The sequence below is a fragment of the Echeneis naucrates genome, chromosome 15 (assembly GCF_900963305.1).
Source record: "Echeneis naucrates chromosome 15, fEcheNa1.1, whole genome shotgun sequence".
Taxonomy (NCBI): Eukaryota; Metazoa; Chordata; class Actinopteri; order Carangiformes; family Echeneidae; genus Echeneis; species Echeneis naucrates.
Window position 1 is genome coordinate 5,576,511 of NC_042525.1, and position 23,521 is coordinate 5,600,031.

The following is a 23,521-nucleotide window of genomic DNA, read 5'->3' on the forward strand; positions in this document are numbered from 1 at the left end:
TACTGATGTATATGTATGTAGACATAAACACAAAATATGTGCAGTTAGAGAACATATTAAGATGCAGCTCAAGTGATTCTCTCTATAAATATTTTTTTTAGTTTCATGTTTTACTTGTTTTATTTCTCGTTTTTAAAACCTGTAAAACCTATTTTATTTATGGAAAACACTCATATGATATTGAATTATAACCTTGTCTTAATGTAAATATTCATGTTGGCAAACGTGTGTGTGTGTGTGCGTGTGCGTGCGTGCGTGCACGTGTGTGTAATTTAACTGCAGACACACGCATGCGCGCGTGCGCTCCATCTAGAACATTTTCGTCTCTTCTCAACGTTTTTTTTTTTACATCGTCATCAAGTAAAGCAAAAAAAAAACAGCGCAGCTTCCGGTGTGCTGAGCGCACCTTCAAAATTAAAACTCACTCTGCTTTCATTTATTACACTCTAAAAATCACTTCACGTCTTTCCAAAACACGGTAATAAGATAAAACTTTCTCCATTTAGCGAAAAGGAAAACGTATAGATGCTCTTTGTCTTTCTGCGTCCTTCCTTTCTGAGCCTACTCTGCTCCTTTATCGGTGAGAGAAAAACCGGAAGTGGAGTGTGTATTGACGCCATCTTGACGGGTCTCTCCGGGCACACGGTGGTTGTTGACAGTGACCGGATCGGACGGATCGTGTGGAGGATCGTGTCTGCCACATGGTGGCTGCCTGCCGGCTTTAAAAACAAGAGAAGATGCGCTGGTATGTCGGCCTTTAACAGTCGGACCATCTAGTCAGCAAATCACTGGGAAAAGACAGTAAGGCTGTCAGATCTGTCGGGGTCGGTAAGATTTCTGCTGTCTGTCTGCACCCTTATGTCGGTAGATGGCTGTAACTTTTCACGGCTTACACATAACACAGAAATAATAATAATAATAATAAACAACACAAATATCTTTGTTTTTATTTATCTGTGTAGCCAACTAACAAAATTAACTCTATGCTAGGTGAAGACCTGACTAATGTTAGCCTGCTAAAATCTGAAGAAAAAAAAATGTCTTAACCTGTAAAAAAACAACTAACTGGTTTTATTTCGTAAGTTATTCACTCAATGCAGAATGAACTTGGACAAGTTGTGGCAGTCGGTTTGCGTCACTCTCTGGGTTCAAACCCCGGGGCTTTGGGGCCTCTGTGTGCAGTTTGCAGGCTCTTTGCTCCGCCTGTATGGTCTCTCTCTCTCTCCCTCTCCCTCTCTCCCCCCCCCCCCCCCCCCCTCCTCCCTCCCTCCCTCCCTCTCTCTCCCTCTCTCTCCATGGTCATGCAGGTGGAGTGAATGTGTGAGCATTGAATGGCTGTTGTTGGTTTGTGTATCTCCATGTGTTGGCCCTGCATCGGACAGCCGACCTGTCACCCCCCCTCGCCTTTCCTCCCCTCCCCGGCCTCGCCCCGGTCCGAGCCCCGGTCCATCCACAGGATCCCCTGCAGGCCGGTGCAGGAGACGGACGGATGGATTTGAGTTGTGTCTGTTAGAAAACCGAACCGGCTCGGTTGTGTTCACGCTGAAGGGTAGTCAAGAGGAAACCAAGCAGCGAGAAACCAAAATAAAACTTCCGGTTTTGAGAGTTTAAAACGCGTTCATCCAAATCGCAGCATCAAACTACCATCCCCGTGTATATAAAACCCATCTTTAACACGAAGTGTTGGTGTTTGGACCCAAAGTGGTCGGATAATAATCACGAGCTGTCATTTCGCTTCAGAACTTACTTGCCATTTTAATTTGAAGTTTCGCCCAAAGCGGAAGTGATGCGGTCCTATATTTCAGCTAACGTTACTCACCTACCTCCGTTATTCTAACTATAGCTCACTTGGCTAATTTGTTGACATGTCAGCCGGAACCGGGCCGATGTCACCATAAACCCATCACACCCCGGAGACCTCATCCAATCTAAGATAGCCACACGTACGGGTCCTTTGTATGGAGCGAGTGTGGCGTTTGGCCGTCTGGTTTTTGGGCTCCTTTGCTAGGTGATAGTAGCTGAAGTGAATCTCTGCAGCCCAAACTGTGGCGGTGTGGATGAGCCCCGTCGGCTTCCATTAGCCGAGGCGTCTCTCTGGTCTTCACAGAGACGCTGATCCTGCTGGCCCCGGACGGCCGAAGGGGGGCTGCCACGATGCTGTGTTGGGGAAATGCCTCCTACGGACAGCTGGGCTTGGGGGGGATCGATGAGGAGATTGTGCTGGAGCCACGCAAATGTGAGTACTTCCACGGGAAGCAAGTGTGTGATGTGGGGTGTGGCCGGAGACACACAGCCTTCCTGCTGGAGGATGGGACAGTGTACACCTGTGGCTGCAACGACCTAGGACAGCTGGGACACGAGAAGTCCAGGAAGAAACCAGGTTGGTTTTTATTATTATTACTATTATTATTAATCGTTATTATTATGATAATGATGCTCAAACATTTGTTTTTGTCTTCTCCTAGAACAGGTCGTGGCCCTGGATGCACAGATCATAGTGGCGATGTCATGTGGAGAGTCCCACACACTCGCCCTGAATGACAAAGGGCAGATTTTTTCGTGGGGTCTGGGCTCAGATGGCCAGCTGGGCCTCAATAACTTTGAAGAATGTGTTCGTGTGCCTAGGTAAATAGAGCAATTACTGCCACCTTTTCTCTTTTATGTGGGTCCATTTCATCACTTTTTCATTTGCATGTTCTTTCCTTCGTTAAAAAAATTTACTTAAATTGGGTGAATCTGTCGGCACAGGTTTATCTGTCAGAGTTACTCTGATGATGAAACGCGATTGCAAACTACATTAACTTTTATACGAAAACAGACGAACAATGATCGTTTATCTGTGTCTGTAAACAGAAACATCAAGAGTTTGTCAGATGTACAAATCACTCAGGTAGCCTGTGGGTATTGGCACTCCCATGCACTTTCAAGAGGTGAGGATTGTTTCTAGCTGCATAAATTCACTCATTCACCTTTTAATGTTTACCACATTAATCCAATCCCGATGTTGTATCTGTTTGTTTGCACAGGGGGCCAAGTTTTCTCCTGGGGCCAGAACCGATACGGACAACTTGGCTTGGGAAAAAAGGGACAAAGCATATCCACACCCCAGATCATCAAGTCTCTCCAGGGCATCCCTTTTGCTCAGATATCAGCGGGTGGTGCTCACAGCTTTGCTCTCACTCTCTCAGGAGCGGTGTTCGGTTGGGGTCGCAACAAGTTTGGTCAGCTAGGTCTCAATGACACGAATGGTGGGTTTTCAGGAACCTGAAGTACTTGTGAGCATCCAACAACTAAAGTCAAACTAACTGTCAGAATGTCTTTTTCAGATCGACATTTCCCAGCTCTGCTGAAGTCCCTTAGATCACAGAGAGTGATTTACATCTCCTGTGGAGAAGATCACACAGCAGCATTGACCAAGTTAAGTTGTATACTTTGTGAACATCTGATAAACCCGCAGCTCTGTGTGCCAAAGTCTTTGATTTGAATTTGTAGTTACTTTTAATCAAAGCAGGGTATAAGTGAGTGGATGGTTTTTACAGCCTGCATTGTGTTTCCGCAGGTTTGACTGTGATTCCTAATTGCTGATTATATTGCATTATTTTTTAGATTGTTTATTCATCAGCTTAATTCCTGATATATTGGGGCAGAAGGGTAGACATGCAACCTTTCAGGTTTTAAGCAATTCAAAGATTTATTCAAGTTTTTATGACTTCACTAATTTGAAAGTTATGTTTTAAACAAATGAATGAAGATGAATTATAGTCATCATAACCTTCTCTTACAAATAATCATAATAATCAATAATCTCCCAGCAGCTAAGATATCAGGTTATGCTATTATAATTAACGTGAATAACGGTTAGAAGTAAGGGTTATTGAAACAAACGTCGACTTGAATTTCAGCAATCGCTACAGTTTACAAGGAAAACCTGGATTGAACTCACAAAACATGATTGCATCTTGGCTGCTCACTGCGTTCCAGTCCCACATGGTGTGCCTGCTACATTAGGCCTTGCATTTCTCTTGCCATCAACAAGGTCAGAATAACTGGTGCTGCTGATTTTACAGGAAGGAGGTGTGTTTACGTTTGGAGCAGGAGGATATGGACAACTTGGACATAACTCTACAAACCATGAAATCAACCCTAGAAAAGTGTTTGAACTCATGGGAAGTGTAGTTACACAAATTGCATGTGGAAGGTAAAATTTTCTTTTTTTCATTTCCCGCCTTCTGTCTGAAATGTGACAAAATTTCTTTTTGTTTTGTTCCAACATCAGAGTCATCAGTATAAAGGTGTCATAAAACTACAAAAACCTTTATTTTGCAATCACAAGGCAGCACACGCTGGCTTTCACACCGTCATCTGGAAAGATGGACTCCTTTGGGCTTGGTGGTAATGGGCAGCTTGGTACACGCTCCTCATGCAACAGAAAAAGTCCCGCCCCCGTCAAAGGTCCCTGGGTGGCCTCCAATACTCCAGGAGGTACAGACGAGGCACAGCAAATAAATCTCCATCAAGGCATTTTTCAAGACTGCAGGACTGAAAGAAACAACAAAGGCCACAGGAATTTATCCATACATTTATTTCTTGCTTCCATCCCGTTGTATTGCAGAAATGGAGCAATGTTGTGTCAAGAGGATTTATGCTGGAGGAGATCAGAGTTTTGCTAACTATTGCACTGCCAATGTAAGTTTTCAGGAGCTCTCAGTCATTCTGGTTTCTCAGATCATAGATAAATAATACAAATTGTGTATTTTAACACACAACTACCATGATTACAGAATTTTCAAATTATCATGGCTGAAAAGATTAGCTGCACCAGATGAGAACATGGCGCCATGTTTTTGTTGAATAATTGGTGATTTTTCTCTTTCTAGAACCTCCAGAACCTGGACGATGTGAGGATAAAAGATCCCCACAGAGGGATTTGCACTTTGACTGAGGACATTATACAAAAGTGGCTGAACCATTCACCAGGAAGAGTCCCGCAGGAAATTTCCAAGTAAAGTCTTCTCACATAAGCTCATAGCTGACCACATCTTACTGATGGTGTGGCTAGTTTTAGTGCACTGCAGACATGTTCTTAAAACTGAAAAAGGTTAGTCGCACTAATTACTTGACTTTTATGATTCCTTCAGTGAGATTGACCTCGTGTTCTCCTCAGCAAGCTGCCTCAATGGATCTTTTCTCTCAATGAGGTAATCACATTTTAAATGAGGTATATTTTTAATTTAGTATGTAGTACAACCTCATATATCATCACCAATTCATTTTTTTTGTATTATTTATTGTCAAGTCCATTTTTATTCTCTTGATCCTTTGTCTTTACACACGATTTACAACTGATACACAAAACATTTTTAATGACTTGATCCAACTCCAGCTGGTTTGGAGCTGAAGTCAGTATCATGTATTACATGTATTTCTAAGACCGTAGTATGTCAGCAGGGTTGTTCTTATTAGGTGACCTAAATACTTGGACTATTACCTACATGGTCTCACATGGACTGTCTGTTTCTTTTCCACAGTCATCCAGATCACTATAGTACCAGCAGCAAATGTTCAGGCGTGGATATGAACATGGCTCGCATCCTGTTTCACAGAGTGATTCAACAAGATCATCCCGAGATAGCTCAGCAGGTCAGTGACAAAAAAAAACCTGAGGCTGTCCTGCGTAGTTTACCTTACCAGTATTCTTTCATGTGGTCTGTAATCGCTCTAAATATACATAATTTGCAATTTTCCAACATTATACTTGGCACCATATATCATGTTTCTGTTTGGGGAAAAAAACTACTTTACTACTACTACTTTATGTTCTATATGTGTGGATTATGAATATTCCTAACGAACTAACTGTCTATTTTAGGGCACAGTGCCCACGATTTTGAATATGTGGCCCTGTGTCGCATTGGCTTTGTAATACCTTTTCATACAGTTTCTTGATTGAGAACACAAAATACTGATCATTTAAGCTTTTTATTTCAAAGTTATTACTTAAAAATACTGCAAATTATGAGAATTCTCTGTTTATGGTGTTGCATCATAAATTCTACATACAACAAATCAGGCGACATCAGGTTTGGAGAGCAGCATCAGCTCTATCTTCTGCCACCTTAACAGCCTCTCCTATCTTAATATGTAATTGCTCACTTTGCCCTGGAACCTCCCCTCAGCATAGTGTTGGGATTAATCATAACATTAATCACTGCATCAATGATAGCAGGCCTATTTACTGCCTCTTGCCTCCCTCAGATTGCTGCTAGTCTTGAAAAGAACCTCATTCCCAGACTGAGCAGTTCTCCTCCAGACATTGAAGCCCTGCGGCTCTACCTCACTCTCCCAGAATGCCCTCTCTTCAAGGATCGAAATAATTATGTGACCATTGTGATCCCATTTGCAAAATCACTCCTCAGCCTAAAAGAGGCGGCGCTGAGGGTGCTAGGTAGGAGGATGGTGATGAAGTTTTTTCACGATTAATGGCAAAAATGATGCAACACCATGTCAGCTTTAGTTTTTCATCATTTTTTGTTTTTGCGTCAGGAAACTGGTGGTCTACGTTTGAACCCCCAGTCTTCCAGTTGCTGGTTGAGTTGTACAAAGACGTGGTGGTATATCTGCTCCAGATGCACAAGGTGGGCATTCCCTCAGTAGAGCAGAGAATATTCACCTGTTTCCTGGACACGTCCTTGCGGTTCCTGGAGATTCTGCACACGGTGAGAAATGAGAAAAGAAAGGAATGGATTTATGTCAAAGCAGCTTTTTACGTGTCAAATTAAAACAGTAACTTGTCGTTAACATCCATTATTCTGGCGCTACAGGTGAATGAGCGAGCAGGACACATCATTCAATATGATAAATTCTACATCCATGAGCTGGATGACCTGATAGACATCAGAAATGACTATGTCACATGGATTCAGAGGCAGATGTACCCAATGGTGAGTCTGGTGTAGATGACAGCGCCATGATTCACTTAATTACATTTGTTTTGTTTAGGTGCCTGTATGATCCATTTGTTTATTCTTCTCCATCCCCAGGGTCATGATGGTGTGGTGACTCTGTGCAGGTATCCCTTTGTGTTTGACGCCCAAGCCAAGACCACTCTGCTTCAAACTGATGCTGTGATACAGATGCAGGTAATACAAAGTAAACCACAGACATGCTGCTTTTATTCCTCTTTTTAATCCCTGTCACTTTCTGAATCTAATACAACCAAGAACGAACATCATCACCCGAGTCATCTGTTCTTTATTTTCACAGATGGCAGTCGACCAGGCACAGATGCAAAACTTCAGCTCCATGTTCCTGCCAGCAGTGGAATCCGTCAACCCATGCCTCATCCTCATCGTCCGAAGGGAAAATATTGTCGGAGACACCATGGAAGTCCTCAGGAAGTCTAAGAACGTTGACTACAAGAAGCCACTCAAGGTAAAATCATGAATAATTAAAATAATACAAAATGGTATTCATACATCTAATTTAAGATAGCCAAGCATGAATAAACGAATGTGTAGCTAAAAGGACACAATTTCATATTTTCTGTGTTGCCAGTTAGGTGAAGGCATATAAAGTAGTGCCGTTGTGCTAATGTTTTCAACGTCCATGGCAGGTGATCTTTGTGGGAGAAGAGGCGGTCGATGCAGGAGGAGTGAGAAAGGAGTTCTTCCTCCTGATCATGAAGGAGCTGTTGGATCCCAAATATGGCATGTTTCGTTACTACGAAGAGTCCATGCTCATCTGGTTTTCCAACAAGGTACTTTCTGTACAATTCTCCTTTTTATCCTCACGCTGCTGAAATATCACTTGCTCCCTTCAATACGGGGCACACAGGATAACTCGTTGACTCAGTGATGGTCTTTTGCAGACCTTTGAGGACATTGACTTGTTCAACCTCATTGGGGTCATCTGTGGTCTCGCTATCTACAATCTCACGATTGTGGAGCTCAACTTCCCTGTGGCCCTTTACAAGAAGCTCCTGAAGAAGAAGCCAACACTAGACGACCTGAAAGAGCTGATGCCAGATGTGGGAAGGTCAGATCAAGCAACAGTCATCTGAGGTTTCCATTTCATGTTGCTGAACGTCAGTTTACCCTACTGTTTTCTTTGCTGCATCTAAAATTTAAACTTGTATGATTGTCAGAGTATATTACCACACAGTGTTGACATAAAAATGCATTTGTTGTCTAAAAAAACAATACCAATCAAAAATGTTTTCTATTTGTGTTGCTTCTAAAATCAGGAGTCTGCAGCAGTTGCTGGACTACACAGAAGATGATCTTGAGGAAACTTTCTGCTTGAATTTCACAGTAAGATCATTTCCAAACAGGAGTCAACAGTTTCTGTGAAACATAAAGCCTCAAATAAAGTTGTGCTGTCTGCATATCGTATAAATAAAATAGAAACACTGCCTTTCTGTTTTCTTTTTTTAGATCACAGAGGAAAACTATGGTGCCACCGAGGTTTTGGAATTAGTACCAAATGGCGAGGACATCAATGTAAATAAATCAAACAGGTAAAATTTTCTCATTTGTCTTGTAAACCAATAGCAGATCTTGTTTAAGGGAATTGTAGCAAAATCCACCAGCTGTCTGCTGTCTGAAATCTGCCCATTTTGCTTGCTTCATGTGTCTCATGTGCATGAGGCATTTGTCTTTATTTTCATACTGATTCCCTCTTTTTTCTCTCCAGGCAGGACTTCGTCAATGCATACGTTGACTATGTTTTCAATACATCAGTGGCCCCACTGTTTGAGTGTTTCTATGCAGGATTTCACAAAGTGTGTGGCGGAAAGGTTTTAGAGCTGTTCCAACCCAATGAACTCCAAGCCATGGTCATTGGCAACACCAATTATGACTGGACGGAGCTTGAAAAGGTCTGTTTCAGTATTGGCAAATGAAAATATGTCATGTCAGCAACTTAATTTGTCAGTCTAACGAGTTTAAAGGAATAGAGTGTACAATTTGGTGTGCTTTATTGAGAGAAATTAGGTTTTCTTAAGAACATAATCGCTTAAATATTTAAACATTGTTGTACTACAAGTAGGTTAACGTGAGCCAGTCATGCTCCATAGACAACAGGAGCTGCCATGTTGCACTGCCAGAACTGACTTTCACCTGAAGAACAATAAAGGTTCTCCTTCTATTATAGAAAGTGAGAGGATGGGGATAAAATTGTTTGCTATAAGCAGCCTCACTGCTACATGCCGGTAAATACCACACACTGGTTCCTTAAACTGTACAAATGATTTTTGTCTCGCCTCCCAGAGCACAGAGTACAAAGGGGAGTACTGGGCCGACCACCCCACCATCAGGCTCTTCTGGGAGGTTTTCCACTCTCTTCCCTTAGAGAAGAAAAAGCAGTTCCTCTGTAAGTACGATATCAGAGAAGCTCGTGTTTCGGTTATGTGACTTCACGTATGTCTGGTGTTCAGCTGAAGAAATGAAAACCTGTCTCTCTCCCTTCCAGTGTTCCTCACAGGAAGTGACCGCATACCCATCTTAGGCATGAAATGCCTGAAACTGGTGATCCAGCCCACCGGGGGAGGAGAGCATTATTTACCTGTCGCCCACACCTGCTTCAACCTGCTGGACCTTCCCAAATACACAACTCTGGAAACGCTCCGAGAGAAGCTTCTACAGGCTATAGATCACAATCAAGGCTTTAATCTTGCCTGAACATGCACTGAAATGCCTAGAACTCCGCATCGAGACTGATGATGGAAACCACACTTCCAAATAGTTTGTTTTCTGCAGACCTGAACACTGGTTGGAAAGGGAAGAAGGACATGTGTCACTAGAAATGATTAAGACTTGTATAACTAGACTTTGACCATAATCTTGATTTTAGTTTCTCAGCTTTTTTGTTCAAAGCCATTGCAGTATTTGATGCCCCGTTACAAGTCAACTCACATTTGATATTGCTCTTGTACATAAGCTTTTATTCATGTTTGGATATGGCAAGTATTAAGAAGATGACTACTAGTATTTACAGGGCATAGATACAGCAACATGAACACCTGCAAGATATAATTAAATACAGCAGTTCTACCGCTCTGGAGCTCACACTGTAAATGAGATGTTTCTGTCATGTTTATACTGTTGGACCGTTTTGTTTTTTTAACACAGAATCTAATGAAGTCCAAGCACTGTGGCCTCAGAACAAACAGATTTGGGTCAACACTGTTCTTTTATGGCGTAGCTTTAGCTGCTCACATTGTATTTTACAGGTGTTCCTGATTGTTGTGTCCACCCCCTCGTGTACTAAACATTTGAATCCAGACATGTGAGCTAACCCTCTTTATGTTAATTTCTGTTGTGACATCGACTTGAGAGCAGTGCAGAGCTTTGAATTTTCTCGGCTTTAGGCCTGAAGCAATCCACAAATAAAACAAAGTAAAGCCACTGAAATTACAGTGTGTTACTTTGGAGATAAAATATCATCTTATTGTTTCAGAAATTATCTTTATTTGGTCAAAAACATTTTCTTTTTTTTTTTTACTGTTAAGGATGCCCTGTCATCATGAAATGTTTGGTTAATCAAGTGGAACATTAGAATCCAGTTCATAAGAAGTCGGGGTGTCCTTAGTCTACAGTCTTTTACCTTTTCATGAGCGAAATTGGCATTTTTTTGTGATAGGAGCCTAGTGGAGGTGGCATGCACGTAGGATCACTCAAATCCAGTTACTTCCAGTCTTTGGTAGTATGAATGTATGCATCAGTAGTCGTCTTAGCACTGAACTCAGTTTGTTTAAAAAGTGGACAGCAGAGTTTGGGCAATTTAAATCAGTTTTACATTTTAATGATAAACTGTACATGTTGAATGATATTCACACACACTGCAGTACACGGACATGAAGGAGGCCAATATGAATGTCTGTGATATTCCATCCGTAACGGGGCAAAAACTTCAGTGTAGTTTCAATGTGGCAGTTCATTGTGGACCAGTTTATAGTAGGCACCACAAGAAGGGCAGCGCTGGGACGGTCCATCATGGAGCCAAAACCACACAATAGCAGTGTTGTCCTCCTCACCTACAGATAATTCGAATATCAGTAATCTGTTTAAGAATGTACGCGTTCATGGGGGGAAAAAAGAAAAATGGGAATTACGTTGAATATACAACACTTACACAGGCAGCCCACCAGCCTCTTGTTTCCAGTGCACGGAACAATCTGAGGGTCTTCCTTGGTGGCGCTGTAGGATTTGGGTACTCGCACACTATAGGGATCCTGTGATGTTAATGTAAAAGTAATGAGTGCTAATTTAAACTCGGTGCACTTGTTTGAATAGTTTCCTGTATACCTTTCCCTCTTTGAAGCCCATAATTATACGCCGCTCCAGACCAGTGGCCTGTTCCTCATCTGTGGGAATTCCTGAAAAATGACACAGCACATATATTTATGAAGACGTTGGTTTTAAATTATAAAGCACCTTCAGAGTCACCAGGCAGGGGTGATATTCTCTGTATGTCACAGTGGGACTGCCGTTTGCGCTCCAGTGCCAGTGAAAGTGCACGTCTGCAGCGGACACCTCCCACATCAACATGCCACTGTGCCCTATCACAGAGCTGGCATCGAACCCACGGCCGGCTGCCAAAGGAGGCGGGTCTATCACGGGCCTTTCCGCGAGTTCCAGTCCAAATGACCTTCATTATTTTGATTTAAACCAAAGTGGAGCGCATCTGTGTGTCTACATGTCACCGCAAAACAAAGACTCCTCTAACAAGATATGAGAAGAAATATTATGCGTAAAATTTCAATGTTACTCATCTTCTGTATTAAAAAAGTATGAACTAACACAGTTATAATGAGGGTCTGTGTGTGATACTGAGTTTAAGGCAACAAACTGCGCCATAAACTAAAAATATAACTTCACTCCAACACCGCTGACGATGACAGTTGCGCTTCTGCTGCAGCCTGCGTATTTATTTTAAGGCGCAAATCTTCATATGTATATATATATAGATAGATAGATATAGATAAACAATAAAATAAATAAAATAAAATAAAAAAGAAAAAGCAGACTCACCTCCTCCTGAGGCCATACTGCGGTACAGCGGTCTGAGCGCCACATTGCTCCTCAGTGTTGTAGCACAAGCCCGGAGCAGAAGTCGTCCGGCCATGACTCCAGGTCTCTCTCTCAGGTACCGAGACCTGAAAACAGCTGTCTCCTGGACTGACGCGACCCCGAACCGCCTGAGTGACAGGTGAGGAGACCAATGAGGAGCAGGCATGTCGGCTGGACGGACCAATCACAGTGCAGCAGGTGGGACTCACTGAGAAATTCAGAGGAAATGGAGAGATTTAAATTAATCCACCACTTTAAAACAATATGGGATTATTTTAGATCTACTTATTTGAAAGTAAAGTCACCACTGTTTAAATTCAAATGTTATTTTGTCAGTAAAAATAACAAAATGCGTTAAAGTGTCTGAGCTATTTGTATCGATTATCGATTTTCTATCGTTTATTTTACAATTAAAAATATTAAAAACGAAATGAAAGCTAGAGTTTTATCAAACGTTAAAATCAGTTGAGTCAGATCACAGACTGTTGTGGTTGTTGGTCTTTGGTCGTCTGCAATTAAATTCAACTCAAATTCAAACTCTGCAGAGCCTCTTCTCCGTCAACTTCACCGCCAGGTGTCGCCATCCACGTCGGTGACGTCACCGGCGCAAAAGCTAAAAGCCCGATCCGGAAGCGTATCTCTCGCCGGGTGCGGTGGCGCGCGCCTGTAATCCAAGTTACCGGGAGGCTGAGGCTGGCGGAGCGTTTGAGCTCAGGAGCTCTGGGCTGCAGCGGACTATGTCGATCGGGTGTCCGCACTAAGTTCGGTATCGATATGGTGCTCCGGGGGGAGCCCCGGATCACCAGGTCGCCTAAGGAGGGGTGCACCGGCCCAGGTCGGACACGGAGCAGGTCAAAGCCCCCGTGCCGCTCAGTAGTGGGATCGCGCCCGTGAATAGACGCTGTAGTGCAGCCTGAGTAAGACAGCGGGACCCAGTCTTTATGCTGCCTCTACACACACACAGCGCCTTTTTAACCACACTACACGGCCCCCATCCTTCCTCTTTTACTCCATCTTTTACACTGAAACCCTCCACAAACCTCCACAAACAGAAGGACACTAACGCTCCAACACCGCCTCCACCTGGAGGACCGGATACCAACATCTCTGAACTCTGAACTGAACTAATGTACTTCGTTTGTATTTTATATTTTACTAACTGCTGCAGTGACCAATTGCATTCGTTATTTAATTCAAATTGCATATACCAATAACATGTTGCCTATGATACTCTCCAACACTGTTCATCCCCTTTATTTTAATGCATTCATTTCAGGGAAGTCCGGAAGATTTAACTTGCAAAGAGTAAATATGTATCATGCATATACATACATGCATACATATGTATGTGTCATATGTATGTATTCAGTAAAAAAGTTCACCTTTCTGTATAAAACAACGTAAAAGAAAAAGGGGAAAGAAAAATAAATGAAATCAACAAAAGTGGCTTAGAGGGATAAACGGAGTGTCTCTGATCAAGCTTTCATCCCGGAATGAAAAATATAAATACTGAGGTCACTTACATTTAGACATGGAGTGAAAGATTCACTTCATTCGGCGTCCTGCAGCTTTTTCTCATGTTGTAATGAATGAAGTGAGATCAGTGTGATGTGGTTGTTGGTATCCGGTCCTCCAGGTGGAGGCGGTGTTGGAGCGGCAGTGTCCTTCTGTTTGTGGAGGTTTGTGGAGGTTTTCAGTGTAAAAGATGGAGTAAAGGAGGAAGGATGGGGCCGTGTAGTGTGGTTAAAAAGGCGCTGTGTGTGTGTAGAGGCAGCATAAAGACTGGGTCCCGCTGTCTTACTCAGGCTGCACTACAGCGTCTATTCACGGGCGCGATCCCACTACTGAGCGGCACGGGGGCTTTGACCTGCTCCGTGTCCGACCTGGGCCGGTGCACCCCTCCTTAGGCGACCTGGTGATCCGGGGCTCCCCCCGGAGCACCATATCGATACCGAACTTAGTGCGGACACCCGATCGACATAGTCCGCTGCAGCCCAGAGCTCCTGAGCTCAAACGCTCCGCCAGCCTCAGCCTCCCGGTAACTTGGATTACAGGCGCGCGCCACCGCACCCGGCGAGAGACACGCTTCCGGATCGGGCTTTTAGCTTTTGCGTCGGTGACGTCACCGTCGTGGACGGCGACACCTGGCGGTGAAGTTGACGGAGAAGAGGCTCTGCAGAGTTTGAATCGACTGATAAAAAATGTGAGAATGAAGACTGCGGTGAGTTTATCTGCTCGGGTGAAGTGACTTCTCGCTGTGTTTGGCTTTGTTGGTGTTGTCATAGTTAACGTGCTGCTGCTTTAGTTTGGTTTATTAGCACATTACGGTAACTATGAGAAAGACTACATGATAAAACACTGCAGGGGAAGTTAGAAGTCAGAAAAGGCTGATGTAAGTACTAAAAGCATCAGATGCCTTTTTCTGCTCAGTTGAACTCGCTTGGTGGTTTGAGCTGCTCTGTTTGTTCCTGGATGTGACTTTATTATTCGTGGCCTCAGATCACTAAAGTGCAAACCTTCCTTTGACATGAATGTCAATCTGCATCTATATGGAAATTTTTCTTCTTTTCTCCACTCATGATACAAATACTAGTTAATTCCAGAGTTAGGTGATGCCCAGAAGATTTAATTTCCAAAGAAATCACTAAATATAGTGTGTAAAATGTGTGTACTGTAGCAAATCCTTCTGCATAAAAGAGCTTAAATAAAGTGGCCAACATGCACCTAAACTTGGTATTAGAGTAAATATCCTTTTCTCCCATTCATGCAGAATTTACTTTGACTAATGTGAAATCTTTGTTTTTCTATCAGTGAATTAAGAAAAGGCATGTTGTTGCTTGTCCATGAAACTGCGATTAAGACCCCAGATTCTAAAGTCAAAAGCAGTTCAGGTATAAATTTACTGGTGCTTCAACTTCCAGACCAGTTATTAAAATTTAATTAGTTGTTAAGAGAAAATTATCATGTGTTAATGAAAATGCCAAAGATTTTTTTCAGAACTACAGAATTTAAATAATCATCATTTTATGTATGTGAAAATATCTAAATGTTTGAAGAAGAAATTGAGAAAAACTTGTAAATAAGATATAAAAAAGAAGTTTATTATGACATGAAGATCCCATTGTAGGCCAACAACTATGGATGAGGTCAAAGACAGAAGCATCACATTGTACATCATCTGGAAATGAGCTGCAAAAACCTGTAAAACAAAGGGAATGATCATTACACAGGGTCCAGGTACAGCACAGCATGAGCTTCTAAAACAAAGTCATGAACAGTGAACAGGAATGCACAGAACACATTTAGAACCTGTCTGACATTGGCTCTTCGAAGATGAAACCAATGTTGGAGAATAGTTGTAATCCAACATTGATGTATGAACTGTTTCTGTCTATCTTTTGTCATTTACGCACAACATCAGATGAAGATCCAATGGAGTGAGAGTGAAACAAAGTGAAAAATAAACTCTCAGTACTCTCTGGTGGACAAAGTCACATTTTTCAGCCTATTGCAGCAAAACCTCCCATGCCCAAATATTGGTCTCATCATTTTCCATGTGTTAATAAGAGAGGTGGGCACTGGTGGGGCGATAGTGGCTGTTGTTGTTGTTATTATAATTAGATATAATTATAATTATAATTAAAGATTCCACAATCTTTAATATGCAAGCTCTTAGTTTTCCATTGCTATTGAAGATAATTTTTTTGTAACCTACACCTTACACTGTAATGCGTTTGTGATGGCGACTGCAGGTTAAACACTTTACTCACAAACTTTAAGCTTAGACTTTAAATGTGTGACTACCCAAAGTCCTGGCTGATGAAAAGATGGTGATGGCTGCCTGTCTATGTCATTTACAGCAGTCTCCAATCCCATTTTAACTAACAACGTAGTAACACAAATCTGTTAGTGTGTAGAAAATCACTGCTCTGGTGATTAGTTTCAACACTGCTGACTGAAAATGTATTTACTCCGATTTATTTGCAGGTTGTTTACAATCTATTAACAGCAAGTTCTGCACACAGGTACATAAAACGGTCAGTCCTGCTGGGACACACACTTGTGGTGCACCTTAACCTGCCCTTCCTTACATTCAGTCACTGTGTGGGGCCACAGCAGCTGCTGCCGGGGCTCCGGGCCTCCTTCTTCAGCACAGTCGGTCTCACCACGTCCACGTCGCGGTGCAGGTGATTCAGTAGGCCGGAGAGGATGTCCGGGGACGAGTAAAAATCGAGCAGAAAGTAAGCCCCCCGGCTGTGCCTCTCGCTGTGTTTGGTGATCTTGTACGGCAGCAGTCTCTCTCCCAAGTTCTCCAAGCTCCTCACCACGGCCCCCCGCTCCATCAGACTCTCCACCGTCCGCCGGAGAGCAGCTGCTGTCTCCGGCCGCTGCATTGTCTTCAAGATCAGGGCCAGTTCATATCGAGGCATGGCTTCAGCTAATAAGTCCCCAAATCATGTGTTTAAATCCAGCTGCCTTTAAGTCCGTGTCAATGCCCGATTATAAAGACGACCATGTTATGACACGAGGGACGGGAAAGGTCCTTTGCGGTGACGTATTAAAGAAGCGCCTCTGTTGACAACGGCTTGGCTAACAAAATGTGAAAAACAAGAGGAAAGGTTTATGAAATGTGGTGTCAATCAAGTGAAGCATTCACTTTATTGAATGTAGTGTTATTCTTGGATCATAGGGCTGCACATTTGTATCTGAAAACGTTTTAAACAAACATAACGCACACGAGTTGGCATGAACGGTCTCAACTTATCAACTTCCGGGTGGATATATTTTTTTTATTTAAAGCTCTAACTTTCGTAACTTTTATAGACAATATGTTGTATATTTTTTAACCTAATCTTTATATTAATTATGTTCAAACAGTATGTTTTTTTTTTCAGGGGACCTTGACTACGTCATCATTAGGCGCCGGACTCCGGAAACTTTCTTCCCTTCCAGAAAGAGCGTGGTGAAGATGGCGTCGCAGAACACGGTGCCGAGCGATCTGTACAAATGCGTGTATTCGTTTCTGGTGGACAACAAATTCACGAAGGCGGCGCAGCAGTTCCTGAAACAGACGAAAGTGGTGAGCGCGACTAACCGGCCCGCCGCCCGCCGCCGTGCCTCTGATCGTGCTGACGGACCGCACGAGGACAAAATCCCGTTGAGACGCCGTGGCCGAATCAGCACGTGCAGAGCTCACGCGCAGGCTGCAGCCCGTCGATCCCGAGCTAACGGAGGTTTACGGTGGTCGGACGGTGGCCCGGAGGGGACAGGCTGTGTTCTGCGTTATGGCCGATTGTGGAAAAAGTGTTGAAATTGTGTAAACTTGCCGGTCTCAGTGCGTCGTGTTTTCTGTCCACAGACTCAACAAGATGAGAACGAAGAGAGCCTCGTCAACATCTACAACTTCTGGGTCAAGTGAGTTTTAAAAGTCTTCTTAAGCGTTTGTTTCAAAGCTAAAGATTTGGTTAGTTCACTCCTATGTCGATAAATCTGGAAAACATTATTATTATTATTTGATCATGTCAAATTCTGTTCCCCCCTTCATTTTAACAGACGGATAGAAACCAGGACGTCAGCTCAATGTGTTCTTCCCCCTCAAAATATTAAACATTTTATCAGTTGCTGCTGTTATAATATTCCCACTTGAGCTGTCACAAGTTCACGCCAACGTCAAGGCTTGAGGAGAAAACTAACTATATTTTAACTGAACTAAAAGCTGTTTTAGCTGTTTAATTGTTATGGGTCCTTTCAAGGTCTCCTGAGGCCAAGAAACGAAAAGCCCCGCCTGGTAAGGGTGAAGCTGCCAACGGTCCATCAGCCAAGAAAAGAAAATCCACGGCAGAAAGTTCTGACAGCGACGAGTCGAGCAGTGAGGATGAAGATGCTGCTGCAAAGCCGACAAAGGCAGCTCCTGCAGGTAACTGCGATGGGTTTGACCCAAAGAAATGGCACGGTTGGTTGAATTTTGTCAGTGAAGACATTTAAACAGCATTGGCTGGTTACATTTCTCCTTGTTTCAGCAGCTAAAGCGGCACCTGCTAAAGCAGCAGCAGCTGCTAAAGCTGAATCCAGCAGCAGCGAAGACTCCAGCGACTCAGAGGAGGAGAAGAAGGCTCCTGCAAAGGTCAGAGGGGCTTTTAAGGAATTAAAGACATTCAGCCATTGCTGAAAGGTTTAAGAGGGAGAGATATTATTTAAATGTTGCTTCTGTTTCTAGGCTCCAATGAAGCCTGCTGCTGCAAGGAAGAAAGACAGCAGCTCTAGCAGTGAAGAATCTGACTCTGAGGATGAGCCGCCTGCTAAAGCTCCAGCACCAAGTGAGTTTTTCGCCAGATGCCGTCAATGCTGTGTAAAACAACTGTGTTTAATTGTGATCTTGAGTTAAGTCAATGATAGGAATGCACTGATCTAATGTCCCTTAATGAACGGTGAATAATAGAACCTAAGGCTGCTGCAGTTGGAACAACCAAACCAGCTACTCCTGCCAAAGGTGCAGTTCAGAAAAAGCAGGAGAGCAGCAGTTCAGAGGATAGCTCCTCGGATTCGGAAGAAGAACCACCGAAGGTATGCTAAAGAATCTGGGCGCATTTCAATACTACTACATGGATTTGATTGTGTTTAAAATGTTGTGTACTGTGATGATCAGTGGGGGTAACTGATTACTTTGTGTCCTAATAGGCTCCAGTCAAACCCGCTCCAGTAAAGGCTGCTGCTGCTGCCGAATCAAGCAGTGAAGACGACTCCTCTGAAGAAGAGGCTCCTCCCAGCAAAAAAGCCAAAGCAGGTGTGGGTTTTTGTTTTGTTTTGTTTGTTTGTTTTGTTTTGGTTTTTTTTTTGTTTTGTGTGTTTGTTTGTTTTTTTCCTCGATGCCAACACTGGATGGCTTTAACAGGTCAATCAACAGTGTTTTGATGTCTATTCATTTTGTAGGATTGTGGTGCTATCTTCAAAGTTTTTGTTTTTGTCTCCCTATTTTGCTGTGAAGCCCTAAAATAAGATTGTTACATGACCACCATGTTCATTTGCCCGCTCTTCCCTATACCTGTTATCTGTTATAATTTCTCACTTGTGGTGTTGAATGTCATCGATGTGTCTCTGCGCTGAAGAGCTGGCCATCTGCAGTGATTATTCTGTGGAATTTCAGTCATGCTGTCTTACCATGATGCTGAGACCTTTCCTCTGTCTTGTTAGGAGCATACAGTGCAGTCCCACCTCCAGTTACAATCCAGAAAAAAACTGCTGCACCGGCAGCCAGCAAAGCAAAGGACAGCAGCTCCTCAGACAGCAGTGATGAGGAGGAAGAAGAAAAAGTAGCTGGTAAGGGGTGCTTACCTTTTACGTGAACTATTATTATATTGAATGGCATACTTAACAGCATTGTTATCCTCCCAGCAAAACCTGCACCGGTTAAGACCACCGCTGCCAAACCTGCTGCAAAGAAAGACTCCAGCTCTGAGAGCTCAGGTAAAGAGCATGCTTCAAGTCAGGCATTTAAAAAAAGATCTAATCCAGAATGTGTGACTAACGTTTTTGTATCGTTTTTTGTTTTTTTTTTTCAGATTCCAGCTCAGATGAAGAGGAGGCAAAGAAGCCAGCAGCCAAAGTAACCCCAGCTAAAGCTGCCTCGGTGAAACCTACTGGAGCTAAAGCTGCCTCAGCTAAACCTGTTGCAGCCAAAGACTCTTCAGAGGAGGATTCCAGTTCAGATGAGGAAGACACAGCAGCAAAGAAGCCCACAGCAAAACCTGGACCTGCAAAGGCTACCCCAGCTAAGAAAGATGAGTCATCTTCTTCTGGTAAGGGACGTCAAAAAATTCACTAGAACAGCATTTCTTTACAAATTAGACACTTCTAATACATTTTCTTGTCAATTGTGACATAAATATTTTTTCTATTCACCCTGCTTTGCTGTATATACTTGTTTACCTGAAAAATATTCAGAGGACTGTTTGTTTCATCCCAGATTCAGAAAGCAGCTCTGAAGATGAGGCTCCAGCAAAACCTGCAACTAAATCTACAGCACCAGTGAAACCCAAACCAGCAACGGCTTCCAAACCTACAACTCCTGCAGCCAAGGCGGCTGCAGCAGCAGAGAGCAGTTCAGACTCTGATTCCTCTTCTGAAGAAGAAGAACCTGTCAAGGCTAAACCTGCTGCTGCTAAACCTGCAACCCCAGCCTCAAAAACTGTTACTCCTGCAGCCAAGCCTGCTGCTGCAGCTGAGAGCAGTTCAGATTCCGATTCCTCCTCTGAGGATGAAGAACCCGTCAAGGCTAAACCTGCAGCTGCTAAACCTGCAACCCCGGCTTCCAAGTCTGCTACTCCAGCAGCCAAACCTGCTGCTGCAGCTGAGAGCAGTTCAGATTCCGATTCCTCCTCTGAGGATGAAGAACCCGTCAAGGCTAAACCTGCAGCTGCTAAACCTGCAACCCCGGCTTCCAAGTCTGCTACTCCAGCAGCCAAACCCGCTGCTGCAGCTGAGAGCAGTTCAGATTCTGATTCCTCCTCTGAGGATGAAGAACCTGTCAAAGCTAAACCTGCAGCTGCTAAAGCTAAAGCGGCTAAACCTGCAGCGGCTAAACCTGCAACCCCGGCCTCAAAAACTGCTACTCCTGCAGCCAAGCCTGCTGCTGCAGCTGAGAGCAGTTCAGATTCCGATTCCGATTCCTCCTCTGAGGATGAAGAACCTGTCAAGGCTAAACCTGCAGCTGCTAAACCTGCAACCCCGGCTTCAAAAACTGCTACTCCTGCAGCCAAGCCTGCTGCTGCAGCTGAGAGCAGTTCAGATTCCGATTCCTCCTCTGAGGATGAAGAACCTGTCAAGGCTAAACCTGCAGCTGCTAAACCTGCAACCCCGGCTTCAAAAACTGCTACTCCTGCAGCCAAGCCTGCTGCTGCAGCAGAGAGCAGTTCAGACTCTGATTCATCTTCTGAAGATGAAGAACCTGTAAAGGCTAAACCTGCAACCCCGGCTTCCAAGTCTGCTACTCCTGCAGCCAAGCCTGCAGCAGCAGAGAGCAGTTCAGACTCTGATTCCTCCTCTGAGGATGAAGAACCTGTCAAAGCTAAACCTGCAGCTGCTAAACCTGCAACCCCGGCAGCAGCCAAAAAGCCTGCTGCTGCCGCCAAGGCTCCCACAGACTCCAGTGATGACAGTTCTAGTGACGAGGAGGAATCCAAGCCGACAGCACCGGCACCCAAGCCAGCAGTCAAAAAGACAGCCACTGCACCAGCAAAGAAGGCTGAGGAGAGCAGCTCTGAGTCCTCAGACAGCTCTGATTCTGAGACAGAGACCAAGTCCACCGCTGCTAAGCCTGCAGTCACCAACGGCAAGGCAGCAGCAGCCAAGGCCCCAGCCAAGGCCCCAGCAAAGCAAGAGGAGTCTTCATCCAGTGAGAGCAGCTCTGAGGAGGAGGAAGACACAAAAGCGACTGCACAAAAAGCTGGTACACCTGCTGCAAAAACAAAGACGACTCCAGCAGCTAAAGCTGCAGAGAGCAGCAGCAGTTCTTCAGACAGTTCATCAGATGAGGAGGAAGCACCACGCAAAGCAGTCACAGCACCCACCACCCCCGTGACAAATGGTATGTCTCAAGCAAATACTGCACACAACGTCGTCATTAACAGGGAAAATATGTATCTATGAGCAACCAACACACTCGGAAAGCCATTACACGAAAGGACATCTCTTTTTATCCCGCCTTTATTGGCTTTAAGGAATATCATTTCATGCATTTTAGGATTAATGAACACCTAATGCGTTCACTGGTATGTAATTCTCATCTGACTCATGCAGGTACTAATGGAAAGAGAAAAGCAGACGAAGAATCATCAGAAAGTGAAGATGAAGAGACTGAGGTCACAACACCGAAAAACAAGAAAGTAAAAACTACACCTCAGACTTTCCCTAAAGCCAATAAAAAGGTGAGACTGCCAGTAGAAGCTTTCTAAAACACACGAGGCCGATGGCAGCTGGTGAAGTGATTTTTCTTGATGGGACATGACTTGTCTTTCAGTCCAACGTACCGTTCCGCAGAATAAGAGAGGAAGAAGTGGAAGTGGATCCCCGTCTCACAAACAACTCTTTTGATGCAAAGGTGAGTTCAGTGAGCATCGGTGCAGCAGCATTGCTCATAATGACCACATAACTGATGGAGTCACCTCTTTCTTTTTTTTTTTTTTTTGGCAATTCCAGTTCGGAGCCAAGGGCGACTGGGGTGAGAAAGCTAATGACGTATTAAAGTTCACAAAAGGCAAATCGTTCCGCCACGAAAAGACGAAGAAGAAGAGAGGAAGCTACCGCGGCGGAGCCATCTCCACTTCGGTCAACTCCATTAAGTTTGATAGTGACTGAGCACCTTTAACCTTGAACTGTACTGTAGATCTGTGACCGGGATCTTTGGTGGTCTGCTCCTTCTCTCTGTATCTAGTCCCCCATCATCCCCACCCAGCAGCAGCACACTGACAGAATATGTCCCGTAGAGCTGAGCTGGCCAAACTTACCTGCCTTTAGTTTGTAATGGACACTGTTTGTTGGCGCTGTGGCAGCAGGAGTGTATCCAGCTGCGACGTCAGATGAAACTGGTTGACATCCATGTGACATTATTTTACTTATAGCCACTGGGTGGCTGCAGGCCACCTGTTAATGATAAAGAGCCAATGTGTTGGTTGGGCCCTTTTTTTCTCCTTCTTTTTCTTCACACTGTTAAACTGTCCTTGAATGAAAGACAGCAAGCCATCCCATCAGGTTCTTCTGCATTTAAAAAGGCTGATTTTTCTTTTATTGGTTCGCGTGGAGTCTGGATGTTTGTTGAGCCATTTGATAATTTTTGTGGCATAATTTAAATGTGGGGAGGGTGTGTGCTCGGGCTCTTAACATTACATAAACATGATGAGTAGAACTGAATTTTATACTGTGTATTTATTAAGTTTTATTCCACTTCCATGTTTAGGACCTCAGATGCTTTTCCACACTACTGTGGAGCCATTCTGCTTTGAAACAGTTTCTCCTGATGCCCAGTGTCACCCCTCCCTGTTTGTGTGGTATTGTTTATTATTCATAAACATAACAGAGAGCCATGATTATTTCAATGATTTAAATTTACTTAATGAATTTGTCAGGTTTTTTTTATTACCAGTTCTTGTAGCTGTTATTAAAGCCCTAATAGATTTAAGTTTGTTGGTGTGATGGGCATTTTATTCGATATATTTATAACAGATTTTTCTTTAAATCTCCCCTTTTTGTCTTCATTTAGAGTGTGCTGCGTTCCTATAAGAGTTCTGTTTGCTGCAGTTTTACTTAAATCACAGAAATGGGAAAGGATGCCTTTTTTTTTTTTTTTTCTTTAAAAAGACATGCTTGCAGGCATTAGCTCTCCAACGCTCCTTGCAAATATGTAAAACTTGTGTAGCAGCAGTATTTCTTTCCTGAAACTCCAGTGGGGGCAGGATAAT

General features: G+C 43.6%; 4 protein-coding genes across 11 annotated transcripts; 2 read left to right on the top strand and 2 right to left on the bottom strand.

Moving 5' to 3' along the window:
* Positions 1 to 631: 631 nt before the first annotated feature.
* Positions 632 to 10,487, top strand: herc4 (HECT and RLD domain containing E3 ubiquitin protein ligase 4). 6 transcript variants are annotated; one of them, XM_029520712.1, is made up of 24 exons: positions 632 to 745; positions 2,108 to 2,380; positions 2,466 to 2,625; positions 2,854 to 2,930; positions 3,027 to 3,248; positions 3,327 to 3,418; positions 4,068 to 4,198; positions 4,334 to 4,482; positions 4,613 to 4,686; positions 4,878 to 5,002; positions 5,139 to 5,198; positions 5,529 to 5,640; positions 6,256 to 6,445; positions 6,544 to 6,716; positions 6,822 to 6,941; positions 7,041 to 7,139; positions 7,264 to 7,431; positions 7,613 to 7,756; positions 7,868 to 8,034; positions 8,243 to 8,309; positions 8,433 to 8,515; positions 8,692 to 8,875; positions 9,267 to 9,369; positions 9,469 to 10,464. In XM_029520712.1, exons 2-24 carry the CDS (start codon positions 2,155 to 2,157, stop codon positions 9,675 to 9,677), a joined length of 3,135 nt encoding a protein of 1,044 aa, XP_029376572.1. In that variant the 5' UTR covers positions 632 to 745; positions 2,108 to 2,154; the 3' UTR covers positions 9,678 to 10,464. The 6 variants fall into 6 exon arrangements, 5 of the variants coding, with proteins under 5 accessions (XP_029376572.1, XP_029376574.1, XP_029376573.1 ...); XM_029520714.1 differs by adding an exon at position 3,512 and having other exon boundaries at positions 642 to 2,380; positions 3,327 to 3,417; positions 4,334 to 4,460; ... (1 more) ...; positions 6,822 to 6,950; positions 9,469 to 10,481; XM_029520713.1 differs by adding an exon at position 3,512 and having other exon boundaries at positions 642 to 2,380; positions 3,327 to 3,417; positions 4,334 to 4,460; positions 4,558 to 4,686; positions 9,469 to 10,476.
* A 291-nt stretch (positions 10,488 to 10,778) lies between these two features.
* On the bottom strand, positions 10,779 to 12,186 carry cox5b2 (cytochrome c oxidase subunit 5B2). Its single transcript, XM_029520717.1, has 4 exons — positions 12,030 to 12,186; positions 11,304 to 11,374; positions 11,131 to 11,230; positions 10,779 to 11,032 (listed from the first exon to the last, which is right to left on the bottom strand). Exons 1-4 carry the CDS (start codon positions 12,121 to 12,123, stop codon positions 10,920 to 10,922), a joined length of 378 nt encoding a protein of 125 aa, XP_029376577.1. The 5' UTR covers positions 12,124 to 12,186; the 3' UTR covers positions 10,779 to 10,919.
* Positions 12,187 to 15,148: 2,962 nt separating this feature from the next.
* On the bottom strand, positions 15,149 to 16,604 carry mrps6 (mitochondrial ribosomal protein S6). Its single transcript, XM_029521574.1, has 2 exons — positions 16,160 to 16,604; positions 15,149 to 15,267 (listed from the first exon to the last, which is right to left on the bottom strand). Exon 1 carries the CDS (start codon positions 16,496 to 16,498, stop codon positions 16,166 to 16,168), a length of 333 nt encoding a protein of 110 aa, XP_029377434.1. The 5' UTR covers positions 16,499 to 16,604; the 3' UTR covers positions 15,149 to 15,267; positions 16,160 to 16,165.
* A 401-nt stretch (positions 16,605 to 17,005) lies between these two features.
* Positions 17,006 to 23,235, top strand: nolc1 (nucleolar and coiled-body phosphoprotein 1). 3 transcript variants are annotated; one of them, XM_029520950.1, is made up of 15 exons: positions 17,006 to 17,148; positions 17,428 to 17,483; positions 17,822 to 17,985; positions 18,089 to 18,192; positions 18,286 to 18,385; positions 18,508 to 18,632; positions 18,747 to 18,852; positions 19,260 to 19,385; positions 19,461 to 19,532; positions 19,628 to 19,864; positions 20,032 to 20,301; positions 20,431 to 21,651; positions 21,864 to 21,991; positions 22,084 to 22,164; positions 22,263 to 23,235. In XM_029520950.1, the coding sequence occupies exons 1-15, from the start codon at positions 17,038 to 17,040 to the stop codon at positions 22,419 to 22,421; spliced, it is 3,060 nt and encodes a 1,019-aa protein (XP_029376810.1). In that variant the 5' UTR covers positions 17,006 to 17,037; the 3' UTR covers positions 22,422 to 23,235. The 3 variants fall into 3 exon arrangements, with proteins under 3 accessions (XP_029376810.1, XP_029376808.1, XP_029376809.1); XM_029520948.1 differs by having other exon boundaries at positions 20,032 to 21,651; XM_029520949.1 differs by having other exon boundaries at positions 18,092 to 18,192; positions 20,032 to 21,651.
* Positions 23,236 to 23,521: the final 286 nt, after the last annotated feature.